Source organism: Rhinolophus hipposideros, assembly GCF_964194185.1.
Source record: "Rhinolophus hipposideros genome assembly, chromosome: 4".
In the NCBI taxonomy this organism is placed as follows: domain Eukaryota; kingdom Metazoa; phylum Chordata; class Mammalia; order Chiroptera; family Rhinolophidae; genus Rhinolophus; species Rhinolophus hipposideros.
The window spans coordinates 62921236-62944333 of NC_138050.1; the positions used below are offsets into that span (position 1 = coordinate 62921236).

Sequence of the window (23098 nt, forward strand, 5' to 3'; positions counted from 1 at the left end):
TTTACTGTCAGGTTTAATAGGAAATAATGAAAATGACAAATCCCACTGTGGCCAGTAGTTTTAACCATTTCAAAAACACTCAAAGCATATGAAAAGTAAGTGTTTACAACATTAAGATATTGACCTATTTACTGTAAAGGGCACTCATTGCGTATCAGTAGAAAGATTTGTGCCAAATGACAAATTGAGAGTGATAGCTGCATGTAGAATATTTGATATAAAACACGTTATGAGGGAGAAACTAAGGGAAACATATTTACAAATAAGTGATACATTTGCAAAAAAAATAAAATAACACTTTGTATTTACTTTCATGTTATGTATTGTTCTAGGATATTAAATTAATTTACATGATAATTTATATTTCCCATTGGTGTGGGAAAAACCACCCAAAAGGTAGAAATGCTTGAAGAAAACCTGTGTTCCATATACTTCACTATAAGAGGATTGAGTTGCAGAGAATTAGATTTCAGGTCCACATGGGAAAGTAGTTTCTAACTGAACTTGCCCACTAGCTACTATGTTTCCCCGAAAATAAGACTGAGCCAGATAATCAGCTCTAATGCATCTCTTGGAGCAAAAATTAATAGAAACCCAGTCTTATTTTACTATGATATAAGACCGCGTATAATATAATATAATATAATATAATATAATATAATATAATATAATATAATATACCAGGTCTTCTATTGATTTTTACTCCAAAAGACGCATTAGAGCTGATTGTCTGGCTAGGTCTTATTTTCAGGGAAACAGGGTAGTGTGGGCACTTGCAACTGGAGGTGTAAAAACAAAGAATGGATGAGGACTCATTGGGGAATATTGCCTGGGTCACATAAGTATCATATGAGGAATTGTAAGAGATGGCTTGTAAGACCCCATTTAATTCCAGAATTCTTTGATATCTATGCATTACGAATAAGAAAGTGATAAGAGATAATAACTAAATTCCTTTACTATACATAATATTGAATTATTATGAAAAATGCAGAGTGCATATATTCTCTGCCGTAAAATTAATATTTTTCAAAAGGTTTTTAAACATGGACAATATACCTTTAAAAATAGGTGAAATGGGCTTGGATTCTTTAAATGTCTATACTCAAGATAGTAAATAAAATGCTGTAAAGCCACATTTCCTTGATTCTGAGACATGTTTCCTTGATTTAGAGATACAGTTTTGCACATTTGCCAGCATTTCTGAAATCAGGTAAATTCTGTGGAGACTCTTCAGTGTGTAGGCTATCTCTTTTACAATGATCACCTGGATACACTTTAAGTTATCTGGAAAGAAAAAAGGGACAATTCTGTGCAGAGAAAGAAATGTAAACAATCCCTAAAGCAAGTTCCTTCTTAAAATTTAATCCAGACTCTAAAACTTCATTTGGAGTAAATGGCAGCCCTCGGTAAAGAGTCCTTTTGACCTGTATGATAATTTTGGTTGGTCTAATAAAAGGTGTATTTTTTTTTGTTCCTTCTTGTCCCGGTTTGTGATCACTGTAATAATAATCAATCTGATTGTTTTTCTCTTTTGTTGTCTCTGTATCTTACCAGACTAACTGTTTGCCAACTGAGGAAACGCCTTGGCTTACAAAGGCAATACAATGAATATTAAAATAGTACAAAAAAATAGCCTTTTTTTTTTTTTTTGCTCTGGGAGATTTCCAACCAAAAAGGCAGAGAATAAAAGAAACAGAACTAGCATGGTGCCAGATGTGTTACGTAGCCTTGCTAAGGACACATCAACTCTCTCGCTGTGTGAAAACAATGCAGCCCATAAACACAAAACTTCAGGACCACCTTTTTCAAATACAATGCAGCAAAATTGGATGACAGCACATAATAGTGTTTTTATTACATTTGATAAAGCAACTCAGTAGCTCTAAAAAAGCTTTTTTTGTAGTCTTTTAAAAAATATTCTGTAACTGACATTTGTTAGTCAGAATAACATCATGCTAGTTATTTTGTTTTATCCTAATAATAGATAGTATGATACAGTGACCTAGATAAGGAATTTAGAGTTTGTTTTTTTTTCCCCACTTCTGACCTCAAGAAAATTCTCTAGGTTTTCTATACTTCATTTTCCTGACCTATGTACAAAATGTCCTCCTCTCTGGAGTTAAGAAAATTCCCTACACAGCTAAGTGTTGATTTGTTTTTACTCCTTGGAGGAAGACATTACATGATATTATATTGCCATCTCTCTTTGTAATCTAGATCAATACTGTAACATCTTTGCATCCCTATACATATTTCTGCTAATGCATACCATTTCATAATTTAATATCTCAAATTGTATGTATGTCAACCTACATTTGTATCAGTACTAAATTAATTTTACAGCCACATACAGAAGATACCAAGTTTGTATTTAAATTATGATCCTTCAAGTTCTTTCCTTTTCTTAAACATTTCTTGCAGACATACTGGCTTTTGTGCTTTTTATTAAAGCAAGTAGAATGCTATTAGCAGTGCAGTCAACTCTTGATTATCGTTCATGATTTTAGCTAATATAGATTTTTATATTATTGATTTAACATATGTAGCATTCACTATGTGCCAGGCACTGTTTTATGAGCTTCACAAATATTAACGAATTTAATACTCACCACAACCCTTTGAGGTAGATACTGTTATTATCCCCATTCTACAGATGAGGAAACTGAGGTATAAAGAGGTCAAATAACTTGCCCAAGGTCACACAGCTAGTGGGTGGCCACGCTGGATTCAGTGACCAGCACCCTGACCTCAGCCCATTTTCCTAATCCCTGTGCTGTGGTGCTGCCTCTGTGTTGGAAGCTTCGGAAATCTCAATCTCCCTCACCACTGCCATAGTCCTAATGGCTCAGTGAAGGGGTTCAACTCGGTGACTTCTGTCCAGGTGCTTTTCTGGCTCCCTTGTTTACTAACCGTGTGACTTGAGACAAGTGGTTTACCCTTTCTGTACCCCCATTTCCTTCTCTGCAAAAAGGGTTTAATAATGTACATATTTCATAGGGCTGTTGAGGGATTAAATGAGGTAATACATGTAAAGTTCATAGAATTATGGCTGGCACATAGTGCACAATAAATGGTGCTGTTATTGCCCTTCTAGAGTTGAAAAAGTTATCATTAAACGGAAACATTATTACCTACCAAGTCCCCCCCTCAAATAAAAGTAAGCTTTCTATAACTAATCAGAAGTTGACTGTGACTCTGCTGTTCCACCAGCTTCTCTGTCCACAGCCACCCGGCAGTAACCTTGTGCTCTAATTCGTGCAGGCTACGGACACTCAGACGCAGACGTCCTTCACCAGTCGTTACTTGAAGCTAACATTGCTACTGAGGTGTGCCTCACGGCTCTGGACACGCTCTCACTGTTCACACTGGCATTTAAGGTACATATGGAACAGCTGTTGATGGTTAGAGCTTTACCCTTGAAATTCATTCTGCTTATTGAGCTGAACCAGCAAGGACTTCTGGTGTTGTATTTTGACTTCAGCATCTGTTTTTGCCCCTGTGAGGAAACTGTTAATCCTGAAATGTCCTTAATGAAACCACTGCACAGTTCATGACTGAATTCCCTGAAATAGAACAAAGCTTAAGTTGTCAGTGTGTGCAAATGGTGGAACAGGCTCTGGAGATAGTTAATTCTTGGCTAGAAGAAAGCGTTTACTTGGGGAACGGATGATAAACCTGCGAACCGACGATTAACCTGGAAACCTAACCCGGCATTTCTGCCTCTGCTATCTTTAAACATGTCCAAACATGATACCAATTGAAATTATGCATTTATCCATAGAGGAACAATAAGTATTTATCTGTAGAAGAGCAAAAATTTTTTTAAAAATCTGTACTAAATTAAATGGTAGAAGCATTTCAGGGATAGAAACTAAAAGGTTGTTTTGGTCTTATTTCTAGGTTTTAGCAAGTAATAATTAAAGTAGGCAGAGATGGTCTTCGTCCACTCTCTTGTTTTCAGGAACTTAACGCTTCCTATTCTTGCTGAACAATTACTTCTATTTCCTTCATAGAAAGGAGAAATTGAATTAGTGTTAATATTGAAACAGTATATTTATTTGCAAGAGTATTTGAAAAATATAACCATAGTCATTTTCCGCTTTGCTTATCTCTACGTCTTATAAAGCACATTTCTTTATTAGACAGAGTAAAACCAGTTGCCCTGACATCATGTCACTTTTTCATAATACCTTTATTTTCTTGTAGCCATGCCACTCACGTCCCCTAATAGTCATTACTAGGAACCCAGCTGAGAGACAAGGAAATACAGATCCTAATTGAAGAAGTGTGGGGGCAGCAGTGTCTTATTGCAAGGAACCTCTGTTCTAGCGGCTCTCAGAGTCTGCAGCCGCAGACCCTGGGAACTTGTTAGGAATGCTGATTCTCGCGCCCCAGCCCAGACTGACTGAACTCTGTGGCTTGTGAATCACTGCTCAGTTAGAACCATGTTTGGAACCTCTTTCTATTTTCTTTCGGATATTTTTAGTTAAAAATTCTTATGTAAATAGGCAGTAAAGTTTTTAATGTGAATATTTGCCATGCACACCAGTATCAGTGCAAACTGTGAATCCATCTGTTCAGAACAGTGGTTGCAAAACTTGGTTCTACTCTCTGCCGGGGCCCCACCATGTAAAAGAGCAGGAAACCCCGAGGTGCAAGCCAGGCGGGGACCGGGCATGATGGGCAGTGGTAAGGGCACAGGTAGCACAGGTGTGGCCTGGGAGAACCACGAGAACAGTGACAGTTTCCTTACTAAGGAGCCTGCAGTTCTTATCCGGCCCCGCTTCAAATTGCTGGCATCGTTTTCAAGAAGAGTATTGATCAAGGTTCCCAGATTTCCCATGTCTGGCCACTAGACTGGTTCTAACTCTCAAGAGAGAGAAGCAACATCGATAAACCGATTGTAACATTTATTAGCTGAATATATTTGGGAAGATTACTTCATGTCTCCAAACCTAAGATTTCTCATGTGTAAGATTGGAAAGATAGGATCTGCTTCATGCTATTGGGAGTTTCAAGTGAGATGACCGTTGGAAGGCCTCCCCCTTTGCTGATACAGGCCAGCTCCAGTGCACCTGGGAGACAGCCATGTATACAGAAACACCACGGGCTTAAATCCCAGCTCCACATTAGCCAGATCGTAAGCCTTGGGAAGCTCGACTTGACTCCTTTCCCTAGAACATGGCTATTGTGCCTCTTTCCTAATGGGTTGACATGAAGTATCCAGAAATATCTGCGCTCTGTCTGGCACATAGTAGGAGCTCCAAAGTTGACTCTAGTTTAGCAGTAAGTACCTTCTGTGTTCACGCATTCCTGGTCCTATGATAAAGGATCTGATTCCTGAGAACCACAGGAAGGATTGAACTTGAGAGCTGAGATGATCTCTGTAAAGGTTTATATGCCTATGTGCAAAAATGTATGATGTTTAAAGCTCAGAACCACCCACCCCCACTTAAAAGTGGGAAAATGGGCAAATGTTACGACATCCAGGGATGTCATGCCAAGCTGTAGGCTTACCTGGCCTGCATCCACGGGCACTGGCTCTTCCTTTGTAAATAGTTACTCAGCTGAGGCATCAATCGGAGTGCATCAGAGAAATTAACTCATGACATTGAGTTGGCTGACATAATTATTTGCAGAAAAATTATCTTCTGTAGATACAGCCCTATTGTTACTGAGTCTCTTAATTGACCACATCTAAGAAGTGCCAAAGGCAATCAGGAAATCATGTTCTTAATGAGAGAAAAATATTTGAAAAGATTTAAGCCCTGAATTCTGGTTATTATTGTATTACCTTCCTGCTATTTATTGAGTGCCTTCTGAGTCTCACTCATTAATCTCTCAACAGACTGGCCTAGTGGATCTTTTTATCTCCCATGTCATAGGTGAGGAGATTGAGGCTGAGACAGGTTAGGAAATTTGCCCAAGATCACTGGACAAGTGGCCTTTCAGAGCCCTTGTTCACTACTAAGGGGTGGGGGGGGGGTGAAGAGAGAGAGAGAAGGAAGGGATGGAGGGAAGGAGGAAGGTAGGAGAGAAAAGAGAGGAGAGGAGGAAGGGAGAGAGAGGAGCTGAGCTGAATGACTGTCAAGGTAATCGAATGATCTCATACAGAAAAAAGTTACCAAATTCTTACCAGATGCTGGTACCACGCTGGGCACTCTTACACACATTATATCATTTAATACATAAAAGGGTGTGCTTTGTAAACCAAAGTAGTTATGTGGAGAAAAATACAGTTCTTCTCTGGCTGTTTTGCAATGTCTGTTAACACAATCCCAAGCCAATGCTGGACTTTAAATAGTTGATAATATTGTTAATGTGTTCACGAATTTAATCTGAAAGTGTATTTTTAGTGATGCCGTGTAGTGCCTTGTCTTGATTTGAGCTGCACGGTGAGAAGCAGGACATGATGGTAAAAAGCTGTGAATGATCAGAGTGAGGAGCCCTAGAAGAACTGGGCCCTTGCTAGGGAATTTGGGGTCTGTTTACACACCAACGCCTGGTCTGGAAAGACACATGAGGTCGAGGTCATCTTAGCGATCGGTGAGCCTCTGCAACCCAAACAGCTCTTCTCTCAACTAGACTTTTACAGTTATTTTAAAATCAATGTCTAAATAAAAATAGATGCTATATGCCTAGCATCTGTCTTAAATAACATAGTTCCAGATATCTCACTTTGGCACCTAAGGTTTAGGTTTGTTTTTCTCCATTCCTGGATCTATACAAACTATTGTTATTATGTTCATTCCCTGAAAGGCCCGTTTCCCCGAGAAGGTTCAACAGTCAAACTTGAATCCACACCAGACAATTCCTGAGAATAATTTATAACCGATTCTCCACCTTATTGGTAGAGATAAGTCATGTCTTCCATATTATTCTAAGGTCTAACTTAATTTCCTGAATGAAATCTTCCCAGCCTCAGTAAAAGTCTATAGGGATAAAAAAAAGGTAGAAATGAGATACACTCCATGGCTACCTGCGGTTATTTCTAAGTGCATAAGTGAAGAGTGATTTCTGTTTTGCTTTTTTTCCCTCCTTGTGGGCCTTTTTGAATTTTTGAATGTTCAAAGCTGTTTTTACGTTTAGTGTCTATGACTTTCTAATTAATGAGAGAGACAGAGACACACACACACAGACAGAGAGGGAGAGAAAAAAAATGATTGGGAGATTAAGGAAGGCAGCTGGTAAACGTGGGTGTCCAGGCTGAAAGGTCCTTTATCCCTTTAAGTGAGGGCTTATTTATGTCTTAGTACAAGTGAGCTTTAACTCCATTCTTGCGAGCAAGTTTTGAGATCAGAACCCAAGAAGACTAAATCCTGAAAATGGAGAGCAAAGACCTTGACCAGAGAGAGTGAAAGGAAGCAAAATTCAACTCCAGTGGTAGGAAGTTGGAGACCAGCCAGTTCAGACAGCAGGACCAGGGGTCTTGGTAATTTTTGTATAAACCGTCTTTCCTGGATATCTCCAATGAAGAGTGCTGAGAAAATAAAAGCTCGCATCCAGATTTACCCAAACGTGAATTCCGCCATAATTAGGAAGGGCTATGGTTCCTGGGAAAAGTGCTCACATCAGCAGTTCCCAAAACACTGGAAACAGCTTTTATTTTTTTCCAGTTGGTGAACAGCTGCTTGTTGTTGAGAATTTGATCATATTCAATTAATTAAGTCACGTTTTCTGCTCATTAAATTGCTTCTCTTTCACACGATGGAATTCAATACTGTACCTCAGTATTTCATGATATAAAGATCACTGTGCATTCCAGGTGCCCTACCAGCTGTGAATCACTGGACCTAAAAAATCAAAACGTATTCCTTGAGTAAACATTTTTCTCCAACAATGAGATGAGATAACTCTTGAAACTATCATTCCAGCCATAATTTGCTATGTAACAGAATTATTCAGACGTGAGTTATCTTAGTTCATTTGGCTACATGGTAAGATTGGATTGAGACACTGGCCTCTTGACATTTTTTCAGTCCAGCCATTTTTGCCTACTTGTGCAAAACGCACACACATGCCCTCTCCCAAACACACCTTTGCTCGGATGAGCTTGACTGTGTTTGAAGATGCAGTTGTTTAGTGTCACTTGTGTTTAGACACGATGACTCCATGCTGGCCTCTAGCTGGGAGACACCTCTATCCACAGTGTGTGACCAGCAATCAATAGGAGTTTTAGCCAACCAGGTTTACAAGGTGTTTAATGAGTATGAATTTGCTATTGGTGTGAGGAGATCTTGAAGAATGATAAGTACTTACTCGTGACCCTCTTGTATTGTCAAGTAAAACTGTAGCATGTTAAAACCCTGCCAGCCACCACTTATTGAGTTGGACCAACGTATGTGTCAGGGGTTTTCTATACTGGACCGCGAAGTCTTCAGAGTAGCTGTAGAGGTCCGTTTTAGGGTCATCTGTTTTACATATGAGAATGGTAAGACTCCATTTACCTGTGCAAATGCATGCACAGGATAAATGGTACCGGAGCAAAGCCTGTACGTTTTCCACCTTACCAAACTAAGTATTCATAGTCACTTAACAGAGTGCCTGAGAAGCTGGGGGAGCGGGACGACGGACCCTCACTTTTAGAAGACCTGTTTCACATACCTCGCGTCAGTATTTTTTCCAGCCCATTAATTAGCTGGCACCTGTAATAGCACTTTTTTGTTGGAATTAAAAGTCACAATCATTACCTCTGTATCAGTTGCTGGTATACAGTGAAAATAAGGAAATAAATGGAAGCCAAATCAGTACTAAAGTTCAGTGGCCCTTTAAACCATCTTACGGTTTGCTGGAAAGTTCTGTAATTAGTACCTCCCTTTATAAGAAAAAAAGTAAACTATGCAAAACATCAATTTATCGATCGGCTTGTTTGTGCTACAAGAGGATTCATGGCAGAGTTTTACATTATAAGTTTAGTACCTGGAAAATTTGTATGGAACCTTTAACGGGCCTAAACATTGTATGGAACTTTTAACGGTGTGTGCTGTGCACTCACCACACTGTCTTTGTGTGTTTTAAAGAACCAGCTCCTGGCTGACCATGGACATAATCCTCTCATGAAAAAAGTGTTTGACGTCTACCTGTGTTTTCTTCAAAAACATCAATCTGAAACGGCTTTAAAAAATGTCTTCACTGCCTTAAGGTCGCTGATATATAAGGTAAGGTGTTTCATCAGGGAAGGTCATGATTGATTGTCACCTGTTGTTCTCTTTCCACCCGGAGCTGAAGGGAGCACCAAGCTTCCTGTGGTTCACTTGCTTTCTCCTGTCCCACCTAGTTCCCCTCGACGTTCTATGAAGGGAGAGCCGACATGTGTGCTGCTTTGTGCTATGAGATTCTGAAGTGCTGCAACTCCAAACTGAGCTCCATCAGGACCGAGGCCTCCCAGCTGCTCTACTTCCTGATGCGCAACAACTTCGACTACACGGGGAAGAAGTCTTTTGTCCGGACACATTTGCAAGTGCGTCTAGTTTAGCTTTCTGGGACAAGGGTACTCTGAAATACAGCTTCCTCAGGAAAGCTTGGAGCGGTCACGTGTACGCACTTACCCTGCGTCACTACTACAGCATGTGGCCTGGAGATGGAAACTTCGAAAGTCACGCTGACTGGTGTGGCTCAGGTCATCCTTCACCTTGTAAAATGTAGGCCCAGGATGTGTTTCCGTTGGTAAATTGACATTTACGTATTGAATCAATTTTGGACTGACTGAAATTTTATCGAATTAAGATATTTGAGAAACTACGTGACGATGCCTTGAGAGGATGGGTTTCTTAGGGAAGACACAGAAAGCCTAAAGTGGTTCTTTTCTGTCAGATGGGATACTGAAAAGTCGTATGTATTTTTGTAGACTTGCTTTTCGTGCAAACATATATAGGAGTGCCCTCTCCATCTCTGTATTCATTTCTTTTTTAAAACAAATATTTATTGTTTGCAAACTACATGTACAGGCACGTTTTAGCTTAAGTAACTGGGTAAAGGCAATGCTATTCAGGGACCCCCAAAAAGGCAGATCCCCCGTTGCATAGTGTATGTTTTAACAAAAACTGCAGCGGACAGTCCCCTTATTGAATGGATAATACATATAAGTTCAAACCAAAAACCAAGGTGGTAAATAATGAGGTCTCCCTTTTTGTTAGAGAAAGCGATAGGTGAATAACTACCCAAGTGGTAGGGGCTTATCTGAGTCTCATTCCTCTGCACTCTCCTGTGAAGACAAAATACTTAAGGATAGCATAGTCACCTTCTGGAATAATTCAGAGAAGGGTACAAAGGTGACTCAGACATCGTTTCCTGCACTGGTGTGATCCCTGCTCAAAACTTCCCCTTTCCTCTGTCCTCATGCCCATCCTCACTGAAGACAGGCGCTGAGCCGGGGGAGTCATCTGAAGGTGATTTGCTCACGTTTGTGTGTCCCTAGGTCATTATTTCCGTCAGCCAGCTGATAGCAGATGTTGTCGGGATTGGGGGAACAAGATTCCAGCAGTCCTTATCTATCATCAACAACTGTGCCAACAGTGACAGGCTCATCAAGGTAGGTGGCCTGGTGCCATTTATTTTCACCCCCAGGACTCCACCATCATCTAATACGTCTGTGGATAGGTACAAGGCCACGGAAAGCCATGTGTCCTTCTTCTGCTTTTGTTTTAGCATACCACCTTCTCCTCGGATGTGAAGGACTTGACCAAAAGGATACGCACTGTTCTCATGGCCACGGCCCAGATGAAGGAGCATGAGAACGACCCGGAGATGCTGGTGGATCTCCAGTACAGCCTGGCCAAGTCCTACGCCAGCACTCCCGAGCTCAGGAAGACCTGGCTCGACAGCATGGCCAGGATCCACGTCAAAAACGGGGATCTCTCTGAGGTATCCCCGCAAGCCTCTCAGGCCGGGTGTTTGAGAAAACTGATTATACCCTAGTCACTAAAAGAAGCCAATTTTGAGAAAAATTTCCCAGTTAAAAGGATGTGATTAGGCTCAGGGTTACTTCAAAGCCATCTAAGCATTTTCATTTACCACATTTTAAGGGGATATTTCTGTCAAAAAAGAGTCCTGTTTGAAAGCTCTTCAGAAACATCCATGTTCGTACAGATGGACGCCTGCCAATTTAAGTGCACTCAGTCTCTGCATCAAAACTCCTCTCTAGTTCTCACATTCAGCTATTTTGTGATAAAATTAAATTTTCCTGTTATTAAAGTGATGGTCAGGCATCGCTTCTTCCTTTTGAGATTATCTGTTTCCATCGGTGGGTGTGGCAGGTATCTGTACACGAAATGCTTCTTCATGTCATGTACAGAGCTGCCATCAGTAAGCAGATGACGTCGGGTGGGGGGGTGTGGCTGTGGGGGCTCCGGAGACAGAATCCCAAATCCAACACACTAACTCTGTGGCACTGAGCCACTTTTTAACCCCTCTGTGCCTCGATGATATCAGCTGTAAAACGGGGGCTATTATTAAGGAAAATAATAGCTGTAAGGCAGGTTCTGTGTTCCCATGAAAACTCTGTTCAGGGTTTGTGCCTAAGACATTTAGCTGTGAACGATACTACCAAAGAAGCATTCTTTTAAACTTTGGTAATTGCTTAAATTAGCAAAATTATGTTCTACATCTGAAAAATTGATATAACTTTTTTTACATATTGATTATTGACAAGGAGTCCATTCTGTTGGACCATAAATTTGACTATATGTTGGCCGTAACAAAAATGAATTACGTATTATGAGTGGTAGTAATTTTTCTTTCATTCTGACAAGAACCAGGGGCTCAGGTGTTAGAACTTTACAGTGGGTTCGTTTCCAACAGCTGTCTTTGGTTTTTATAAGACCATGGCAACTTGATAAAGTTATTTTTTTCTTTAATTTTAAGCTGTTACCCACTTAAGATTTAGTTGTAATTTTGGTATAGAATTCTATGTTTGGAAGAAGTTACAACTTCGTCTTTTTTAAGTTGAGAGAAAACTATATTAGCCCCTGAAAATTGAGGAGTTTCCTCAGAATCTAGAAAGGCACACACACACACCTTTTCTTCAAGGGTTATCTTTTCACTTTATGAGAAATGATGCAGAAATCTTACGTATAGTAAGAAAAATGTTTCTATCTTTTACATTAAAATTTAATCATTCTAAATAGAAGTGAACCTTAGCAAGTTATGCCATTTGTCTCAATTTCTAATTTATTTCAAAATTTATTTCAAAGTTCATGTGAATCGTTCCACTTTTTTCAAAGGTAAGATCTCTGCTCTTAGAAACACTAGTTGGTCCCTTGAGATCTAGTGTAAGTACATACAGTTATAGATTTATGTCTGTGAACATTTTAACATGCTTTATCAATGGTGATTCTGAGGCATGTATCTTTTATTATAGGCAGCGATGTGCTATGTCCATGTCACAGCCCTGGTGGCAGAGTATCTCACACGGAAAGGTGAGAGATGATTCCTGTGTTTTTTGAAATGAATATGAAACTGTACAAAATAGCAAAGATGAGCAAGAGCCATTGAGAAAGATTTGGAAGTGGGGGATTCGTGTGTGTGTGTGTATGTGGTGTGTGTGTTTGGTTTTATTCACTGGCGTGACATTTGCTTGACTTAGAAGGCACAGCAGAAATGCCAATATCAAAAGAAAAGTGGATGGCATGTTGTCATATAACCTCTTACTAATGGCTCCATCTCATAAAAACTGGTTCATGAGCTTTACATCTGGATGTCCCTGATCAGCCAATCTTGAGCTGAAAAGATTTTCTTTTTCCTTAAGATAGTTTCCACTGGAACAATATATCGATCAAAAGACAGTTGTCACAGATCATCAGACAGCGTTTTCTGGAACGCAGCCCAGCTGGCTTTCTCATCCGACAGGGCAGCCTTGCTGGCTGGAAACCTTGCCTCCCAGCGGGGGGAGGTGGCAAGGAGTGAATGCTGCCTGTTTGTGCTTTATGTATTTGTTCCCAGATTAGCAGGCCATGAATGCTTTCATGGGTTCCTTTTGATTAAACACTAGTTGCTCGATTCCATTTCAAAAATCAACGCAGCCTGAAATGGCAGTGTTGCTTTTTGGAACACTGAGGTTCTTAGAAAAGCTGGTTGGGTGGACGCATGTGTGCTGGAGCCACAGCAGCACGAGAGCTGGCTACCGAGGCGTATATTTACAAAGTGAGACATGATAGAAAGTCACAGATGCTGAGACCAGGGAATGTCTATACTTCTGGTACTGCTGGCTATTTGGAATGAGATTTAAGGGAGTCTAGGGTTATCATACCCCAGAGCCTGAAAGAGAAAGAAATTCAAGAAGGGCTCCATATTCTCTTACTACCAGCACCATTTTCTGTTGAGACCTATTGTCAGGTAATACATTTCCTCATGTTTAGAAGCAGACATAGCCCTCCGGCGGGAGCCGACCCTCTTCCCCTACAGCCACAGCACCTGCCAGAGGAAGCGCCAGGGAGGTGAGCCTGAGGGTCGGTCTGGCCCCCGAGGCCCCAGCCGCCCCATCCACATGACGCTCAGAGGTGTGGGCATTTTCTTTTGTCAGCTCTGCATGGATGGCCTTGGCTCTCCCTTCTCCCTTTTTCCCTTGCCTCGCCGGTGCAGTGGCAGTCAGTTCCTGTGGGCAAGGAGAGGAGTGGCCAGCACCATAGTTGTTGCACTGGAGCCGAGTTGTCGATTTAAATGTACTCTGCAGCCTCAAAGTGGGTGATTGGCTTTTATAATTCTGCTTTATGTCCATTAATGTATCCTCGGTTTCCTAGATTAATGCTTTTCATAGGGAAATCATGTCTCCATAAAACAGAAGCAAGGCTAAACCAACACAGTGGCAGAGACACTAGACAACTCACTAATGGCCTGGAAACCTTGACCAGTATGCAGCAGGAAAATCTCTGACTTTAGGGGCCACCCTTTAAGGCTTCATTTCAAAATACTCTGTTCTTTTTCCCCAAATACGGAAGGTCTCAATTGACTTGTTTTCTGTTATTGTAAGCAGCAATCTCAAAATTGAGTAACAAGGCATTTCAGGTCCTTCTTCACGTGATTATTTTTGTCCAGCTTACGTTGTCCAACTGACATCAAACTTTTCCCAGTGACTCCAAGAAAAGCAGAGGCCCCCAGATGGGCCGCTATTCTTATTACCTTATCCCAGGTATTTATCCCAGCTCCAACCTTATACTGTTCCTCCCTGGAGAATTGAGTGCCTAGGAAGTATTCGTGCTTTGTGTGCTCCCGCTCTCCGGTTGTGGAGAAGAAAGCAGGCCTCTCCTTGCCCTAGCCGGTCAATGTGGAACCAGCTAAGACGGCCTCTCGGTTCCTGTCTATAGCTGTTGATTATGCCTTGTTGGTGCTTCACAAAGGCGAAGGGCAACTTCTAACCTGAGTTCTGGCTTATCCCCAGCCAGAGTGGGTGAGATGACATCTTGAAGGAAACAGAGTTATGCTTGAGTCGTACATATTTCCTTGATTGGCCTTGGCTTCTTTATTCTTCTTGGTATCTGAGCATGGATCAGCTTACCGAATCAAATTATTGTTTATTGGTTAGTCCTGTATCGTTAATTTGATTCCACACCTATTTCAGTTCATTTATAGTTTAGTTAAAGATTGCATACATTTTAAGAAAGGTGGGTGAAGAATAAAAAGGGATGAGACAAAGAAATTGAGGGAGTTGAAGGTTAAATACAAGTGAAGAAAAGCACCCAGCGGCACCTAGAATGCTGGCCTGAAACAGAAAGATTTCAAAATCGGTTATTTCATTCAACACAAAAACACACAGAGCAGGAAGAACCGTCAGGACTCGTTGATGTACAGGTTAATAACTGACTCTCCCTGCTGTCTCAATTCTAGGCATGTTCAGACAAGGGTGCACAGCCTTCAGGGTGGTTACTCCAAACATAGACGAGGAGGCCTCCATGATGGAAGACGTCGGGATGCAGGATGTCCATTTCAACGAGGTGAGTGCCACGGCTTGTGTGGGTTTTGAGTGACTCGAGTATCTCAAAACCTGTTGTTTGCCCTGCCAGTGTGTCATACAAAGGCTTTTCTCTCTGCAGCTGCCGTTCACACACTTTGCTCTAATTAAAATAACTCTCTAGCAACTGAAACCGAGCAGCAAAAGCTTCTGCCATTAGCCCTTTCTAGGAATCCCTCCTTTGCTCTTTTCTGGAAAAAGGGTTTGAGGAGCTGGTTAGTAGTGAAGGGAGGCTGAGAGTTCAAACACTTGCGGTACAAGGTCTAGTATTTTGGCCATAAAGTTTCTCATTCTTCCCAGCAAGTAATTTCTCCAGTTCATGGGTTTTATTGCTATTTTCATCTGACTTTTAATTCAGTGTCTCTGACACTAGACTTCTTCCCAGTGTCTGCAAACACTCAAAGTTATAAGAGGCCAGACTGGGCTTGGGCACAGGACAGACCCTGTTTGGGCCCAGCTCCCTGCCTCACGTGTGTGCCGTAAACCCAGGTTCTGTGCACCACTAGTAAATAAGACCACCTGGCCCACTCCCACTCAACACCAAAAAGGTTGACATTAGATCATTGTAGCAGTTTCTGCAAGTTTTTTGCCCAAACTGAATCACCTTGCAGCCACTTATCTATAACTAGAGAGTTTTGAAATAAAGCTGGAAATGTGAACAAATGCCGGTTTTCTGCTTGCGTTCCCTGAATTTCCTCTTCCATGAGTATCTGCTACAAGGGCTTTTCATGTGTGTGCCTGCCTTCTTCAACTCGGCGCAGAATGGAACAGTCAAGGGAGAGCATTTTAATCCTGCCCATCTTTTAAGGAAAAATAAAATTGTCTGTGTCTTCGTGTTGAAAGAAAGAACAGAGAAAGGAGTAAATATCTTCTGCTTCTGTTACACTTGATTTTATGATATGGAGTCCTGCAATTAATATGATGACTTTTAATCATGTTCTTGCCAATAAGTAGGGCCTACAAACAAACATTCTCCACGATATTAACCAGGTCATCAATCATCAGTTCTCAAAGTGTGGTCCTGAGACCCACGGGGTCCCCAAACTCTTTCAGGAAGTCTTTGAGGTCCCTACTTTTCCCACTGAACGTCTGTGTGAGGCCAGATCTTTGTTGTGTGTACATCGTCCAAAACAACACACAGAGCAGATTGAATGGAGAAGCAGATATGAGAATCCAGGTTTCTCCTATGAAGTCAGACATTAAAGGGAGTTGCAAAACCCCAAAACAATGCCACTCTCCTCCCTCATTTTTTTTTTGGTTTGGAAAGTGTTATTTTTTTCATTTAAAAGGTTATTTTTGTTGACATGCAATAGGTTTATTATTGTTATTTTAATTAAATTAATAAATCTTTTTACTTTTTTTTCAGTTTCATTCCTAATATTGTAAATATTGAGAGATCACCCTCATATACATAAAAGTTCTTAGTAATTTTTAAGGAATTCTCAATAATTTTTATGATATGTAAAAGGATCTTAAGACCCAAAAGTTTGAGAACCAGTGTCGTAAATTGTCTAGTCTCAAATGACCCTCTAAATTAAAGACTAGTCATGAGAAAGGAGGGTAATATATTGAATGTATTTCATATTTAAATATTAAAATAATTTTAACCACAATAGGTAAAGTTTTCAAAGTATTCTAAAAAATGAAAAATCAAGTTGATTATTACTTGGCAATAACAGTTCAGCTGTCTCTGTACCTTGAAATGCTTGTGCAGGTGGTAATTTTTAACTTTTTACTCTGAAGTGTGAAACGTGTCACCGAGGTGACAGGGCCACGTGCTTTTGACTTTGAACAGCTCACTTAAAGGCAAGTTTTGACCAGGTTTTTCCCTAAGAGTCTGGAATGGATTGTCTCCTTGTAGAAACCACCCTTGTCCCCCAGGCCAAGTAGGACTTCCATAGTATATCATTTTGTTTAGAGTACAGTTAGGAAAACAATGATGTCAAGAACAATTAAGGATTTGAAAGTAAACAGGTCTAAGGAAGCTGTCCCGCAGGGATGATAAAATGAAGCTCAAGTTTGCTCATCTGATTAAGTAAAAGCTGGAATCATCAGCTTAGGGAATTAACCTGTGAAATCAAATACCGGCTTTATTGGGGAAATTTGTGAATGGTACCCGTATGATAGGGATGACTTTATCAGTTATTTTCAGAATATGGATTTTCCACCCTGTCCTTGAAGCATAAAGTTGGTAAATTTTTAACAAGGTCCATAGTACACAACGATCTGTAATGATTATGTTATGACACAGTGAGGTTATGAAATCCTGAGCAGGCCCTGCACTTCAAGATTGAAACAGGCTGGGAATGGAATGAATAACATGTATTCTAAAAGCTAGGAAAACAGAAATTGCCACGTACATTTTGCTTTAGCTATCAGATGTTTCAAGAAAAAGGGAAAGTTGAAAATCTCTTCCAGAGAAGGGAATAGATATCTAACACACGTTGTCCTTTTGATCTGCAGTATTAGATAGATTTAAATTCCTTCAATGCTCTCCTATCACGATTTTAGAGGAACTATCTAAAAATACACAATTCCCCTCACAGCAGTCCTCACATGAGTTTTTATTGCTCGCAGTTCATCTTTCCTGACTCTGATCTCAAGAGCAGACTCCCTCCCAGCTACTTTTGATTAAAGAGCAACATCCCATTTTTGTTTGCAATTTTGTTCCACAAGCTGGATCCTGTGCTGACTGAAGAATTCTGAGTTCCCCCTATGGTGTCAAAATCGTACACAACCCATGTAGTTTTGAGATCCTTCCCTCATTATCCCAGACAGTCAGGGTCCTGGAAGAAAATAGGTGACACACTCGGGAAATTAAAGAAAGTCTAATAAAGGGACTATATTGAAAAATTTGGACAGGGTCTGGGGAATCCAACAAGGAATATGGCAATAAACCCTGAGGTTGACAGCAGCTGGGTAAACACCCCTCAACCTGTGGACTAAGGGAGGGGGGAGAGGGAAACTCCACAGAAGAGCCACCTGATAGGACCTGTGGGCTTTATGTAGGGGAGGGCTCAATCCTGCTGCCCTGCCCGGGAGGGAGCCAGCGAGTAGCCACCCACCCTCGCTCTCCTGACCTCCAGTCTCCCACGGGGCCTTCCATTGGTCAAGTCAGGGACAGGGAGCCCAGCATGCAGGCCAGCAGTCCTGGGCGTCAGCGTTCCAAAGCACAGATCGAGGGAATCCAGGCCTGACACGGCTGAGAGGGACTCCAGACAGAAAAATAGAAAATGAAATGTCCTTTTCTGTTTAGGCCATGCTTTTCACATCTTTGTGCTTTCTGTTGGTGATTTTGCTAGTATTTAAATTAAAGTGCAGTGCTAAAAAAAACTAAAAAGAAAAAACATGTAGTGCTGCAGTGCCGTCCAGTGTTTCTGAGCACAGGAAGGCACAGGAATGTGCCTGACAGAGAGAATAACTTGTGTTAGTTTAGATGAGCTTCATTCAGTCATGAGTTAGAGTGTTTTTGCCCATGAGTTCAGTGTTAATGAACCAACTGAATACTAAATCAGAAACAGGGTTTGTTACTGATTGGTTGTTGAAAATTTTGTGACGGGAGACTCTCAGGAACCCACCCCTGTACTTCCCTAGGAGGGGTGGTTCAGTATTCACTAATTCATTATTTATGGTGACTTTATACAATGTAACTACCACTAATAATGAGATGGAGCATTGACTATCTAGCACACTCAACTGTTGTTTCACAAAGTAACAACTATCACCACTGCCTACAGCAAACATTATGTGCAGTTAACTAGGCAAGTCTCTGGTTCATATTAACCACATTGTTTCTATTCAGAAACAACCACCAGTAACAAAACAGTAACAAATATAAAATGTTTACATCCACAGAACATCCCAAGAGATAGAGATATTAACAGAACACATTGGATAATTCCTCTATAATACATCTCATCCAAGCTTGCTGATTGTCTGTAACCACCCACTTTTCCTTGACCAAGAGTGCTCTTAGAACCATAAAAGTTATATAGTGTCCCTCACTATCATAATGATTCCTCACTATTGTAATGATTCCCCAGAACAGTAGGAGTAGTGAGTAGTGAACTTGGCCCACAGAACATGTCTAATGCTTTAGCTCTACCCTGGGCTCATGTTAGGACATATCCTGCTGCTGTATTTTGCAAATATTTACTGAACTACTTTGGCAATGAGCTAGGTGCTGGAGATACAAAGGTAAGCAAAATGTGGTCCCTGCCCTAGCAAGCTGTGCTGCTTTTGATGTTTTCTTCCTGTTGAGGAGAAACACCTAAACCACTGTCCCTTAGAATAGGAATTGCAAGTTGTCTGAGTTCTTTGTGACCTGGAAATTTCTATGTTAACATATCTTGATTCACTCCATAAACTACCTGTGTGCCATGTACTAATCTGGGACTCTATAAGTGAGATGCATGTCTCAGAAAATTTCACTTAGTGTAGTGGTCCTCAAACTTTAGTGTGCTTAGAAATTACCTGGATTCCTGTTACAAGGTTAGATTCTCATTCTTCCCCTACATCCCCAGATTCAGCTGGGTGGGTGTGGCACCTGGGAATCTGTATTTTAACAAAGATCCCAGGTAATTATTCTAATGCAAGGGGTCCTCAACTGGATCTTGAGAAACAATAATATAGTGGAAATATGAATTATGTTACAAAATACAACATTGCCTGAGCCAGGTCACACATTTGCAGGTCTTCCCAAATGACAGATAATAGAAACAATATTTGGCTTCATAGGAAAGGTTAAATGAAATTAATCCTAAAATGGAGCAAATGGCATTTAAATGAAAACATTTTCAATACCCTGCACACTCACAGCAGGAATGTGCTGTTTCCACAGATAGGCTCTCAGTGCCCTCGTTTATATCAGCGACACACGTAAAACTGGGACTGGCCAATGACATTTAAACAGTTTCTTCAGTGGCTTCAGAGCTTAGTGCACTGAGGTCTTTTTAAGACTAGTCTAGTATCATAAAATGTGTACTTTTCAGGTGCGTAAAGCTCATTGAGAGTTTTTTTTGTTTGTTTGTTTGTTTTGTGTTTTTTTTACCTATCAGTAATTACTTATAGTTCCTTGTGTGTATTGACAATTTAGAAGAAAAAAAAATACATCTTGGTGTTTAAATTTTAAACAAGGTGGTAAAACCACCAGGCTTTCTGTATGATTGCCTATCTGACCACTCTCTGGATGAATTCTGGTTTTCAGGTGCAGTGGTTGCTGAGAATTCAAAGTAAATTTCTACTAGAATATTATCCATATATGCCCCAATGTTTAGTTACCATGATGTCATAGTTTTTATGGCACTTTATAATTCTGTGATGTTGACATATGGTCTCTCAAACTTAACTGTCTGTGATTACTGGTTATCAAAGAATTGGTACTTGATGTGCCAGCTGTAAATGTCTAGGTATAGAGTTGACATTAGCTGAAATAATTTACCTTACCAAAATTAGCTTTGATGTTCAGTTGTCCATACTCTACTTTTCTGAGAGAAAAACTTACCTTTTTTTTTTTATAAAAGCCATTTTTCATTTGTTCTTGGTAAGATGTGCACAGACTCTGCTTTTTATAGTATATGTTGCCATTTCCTTATAATAATAAGTGGATTCAGACTGATAAACTATAGAGCTGGAGTGCCTCCTGAATCAGAAAAAAAAAAGATAATGTCCAATCACATATAGTAGGTGATGATGTGTTATTTGCTAAGTTTTGATTACCATCAAATTGTAATATTTATTTCATAATTATTTACTAAGCCCTGTTCACTTTATCAAACCTTCCCATTTTCCCACCATTCTGGGGAGTTTCCCTGATTGAAGTCCATCTTTTTGTACCAAATATGACAGTTATTTTCATAATGAACTCAATCTCAATTGTCTATAATATTATAATATTATAATAATATAATTATATAATAATATAATATGTTACTTGAATTCAGGTTTCACTATTATTAAACTTTCCATGTGTTTCTGGTTTAACTAAACAGGAATAAAAATAATATTCAAATCTGAGTCTCCCAGTTAGGAGCATTTGGCCCAGATTTACCAGAAACCCTATTTGATATATGTTTATTAAGTAACTAAATCTAGGGCCATTTAAAAGTATACCTGAAAGGCTGCTGTACACAGATACCTTACATGGAAAGACAGAACATTTTTAAATCAACTAACGTCTATCATATATAATACTTTATTATTGTACTAGTTGATGTGTGTCTGCATACATTTTCATGTCTCATAAAATTGTCTACATTTAATGATTAATTTATTTTTGACATGGAAAACTTTGAGTGTGCCAGTGTCGTCTGTATAATCCTTTTCACCTCCCTAGTCTCATGTCTTGCCCCTCTGATTCAAATTTTATGCTCCCACCCCTCACATTCCTCCCACACCATGCTCCCATCCCTCCTGTGTCTTTGCCCAAGCTGTGCCCCTGTCTTTCTTCCTGCTCCCACTCCCACCTTTCACCTTCACCTGACTAACTTCTCATCATTGGTAAGACTCAGTCAGTTGTCACTGTCTGTCAGCTTCCTTGCCCGCCGTCTGTCCTCATCCCTGGATGGATGCCACTCCGCCTCTGCATCTCTGACTCCCTGTACATTCTCAGTGCACTTACCACCATCTTTTACAATCTGTTTATGGATCTGTCTCCACAGTAGACTCAGCTCTGTGAGAGCAGGAAGTGCTTTATTCACTTGCTCGTTGGCTCCGTGGTACTCACCTTAGCGAGACACTGACTACTGTTAAATAAATAAACCCCTGCTGCCCCTCATTCGGAGTACCCACCCTTTTAACAGGCCCTACTCTTCACTTAGAGTATGATGGAGGACACAAACATGTTAAAAGGCAACTATAAAAAGCCTTAAAAATATATTAGCAAGTTGAATCTAACATATATATATATATATATATATATATATATATATATATATATATGAAGAGAAATGCATCATGACCAAGTAGGGTTTACCCTGGGAATGCACCCTTGGTTCAACATTGGAAAAACCAATCCATATAATTCAACATACTAACAGAATAAATAAGGAAAAACCATATGACCATCTCAATAGATGCAAAAGAAATCATTTGAAAAACTTCAACATCCATTCATGACTTTTAAAGAACAGGAATAGAAAGAAACTTCCTCAACCTAAAAAAGATTATCTACAAAAAATCTACAGCTAACATTATACTTAATGTTGGAAGACTCAATGCTTTCCCCCTAAAATTGGGAACAAGACAAGAAAGAATATCTGCTTTTACCACTTATATTCAACACCATGCTGGAGCCTCTAGCCAATGTAGTAAGGCAAGAAAAAGAAATAAACTGTCTGTATTCACAGAAGATGCAGTTTTCTTTTGTGACAGAGAATAATCCCAAAGAATTTATAGAGAAGCTACTGAAACTGTTGAGTGAGTTTAGCAAGGTCACAGGAACAGAAGATCAATATACAAAAATTAATCAACCTTCTTCTTTTTAGGGAGCCTTAGACCATTGTTTCACTATATTGTTAATGATTATTTTGAACAGTTTTTACAAACCAATATGCTGGATGACTTCCACTCTTTTATCTCAAACTTTGATTTCCTTGAAAAAATGTCATCAAAATTTAAAAACTGCTATTTATAACATCAAAAAAACATGAAACTTAGGTATAAATCTATATAGATCTGTGTGCTAAAAACTATAAAACACTGATGAAAGAAATCAAGGAAGACCTAAATAAATGGAGTAAAGACTCAATATTGTTATGATGTCAATTCTCCCTAAATTGATTTATAGATTTAAAGCAGTCCCAATTGAACTTCATCTGGAGTTTTGGTAGAAATAAACAAACTGACTAAAATTTAGGTGGAAAGGCAAAGGAACTAGACTAGCAATAACAGTTTTGAAAAGGTTGGAAGAGTGACTCTACCCAATTCTAAGATTACTATAAAGCAGTGATTCTCAACTGGATAAGATTTTGCCCCCCATCCCCAGGGTACATTTGGCAATGTCTGGACACATTTTTTATTGTCATGATTTGGGGATAGGGAGAAAGGAGACACCCTGCTACTGGCTTCTAGTAGGTAGAGACTAAAGATGCTGCTAAACATTCTGTAATGCACAGGACAGCCCCCCAGAGCAAAGAGTTATCTGGCTCCAAA

The 23098-nt window shown here is 39.9% G+C and overlaps 1 protein-coding gene across 47 annotated transcripts in view; it reads left to right on the top strand.

Moving 5' to 3' along the window:
* DOCK9 (dedicator of cytokinesis 9) overlaps positions 1-23098 on the top strand; it is a 260331-nt gene that overhangs the window by 219399 nt on the left and 17834 nt on the right. For 19 of the 47 annotated variants that reach the window (XM_081046539.1, XM_081046540.1, XM_081046532.1 and 16 more), the window contains 7 exons: positions 3265-3380; positions 9024-9161; positions 9281-9463; positions 10421-10534; positions 10651-10866; positions 12362-12419; positions 14824-14930. In XM_081046539.1, coding sequence (XP_080902665.1) covers positions 3265-3380; positions 9024-9161; positions 9281-9463; positions 10421-10534; positions 10651-10866; positions 12362-12419; positions 14824-14930 — 932 coding nt within the window. Of the gene's footprint in view, positions 1-3264; positions 3381-9023; positions 9162-9280; positions 9464-10420; positions 10535-10650; positions 10867-12361; positions 12420-13358; positions 13500-14823; positions 14931-23098 lie in introns of all 47 variants that reach the window. The other 28 variants (XM_081046542.1, XM_081046527.1, XM_081046533.1 and 25 more) reach the window with 2 other exon arrangements.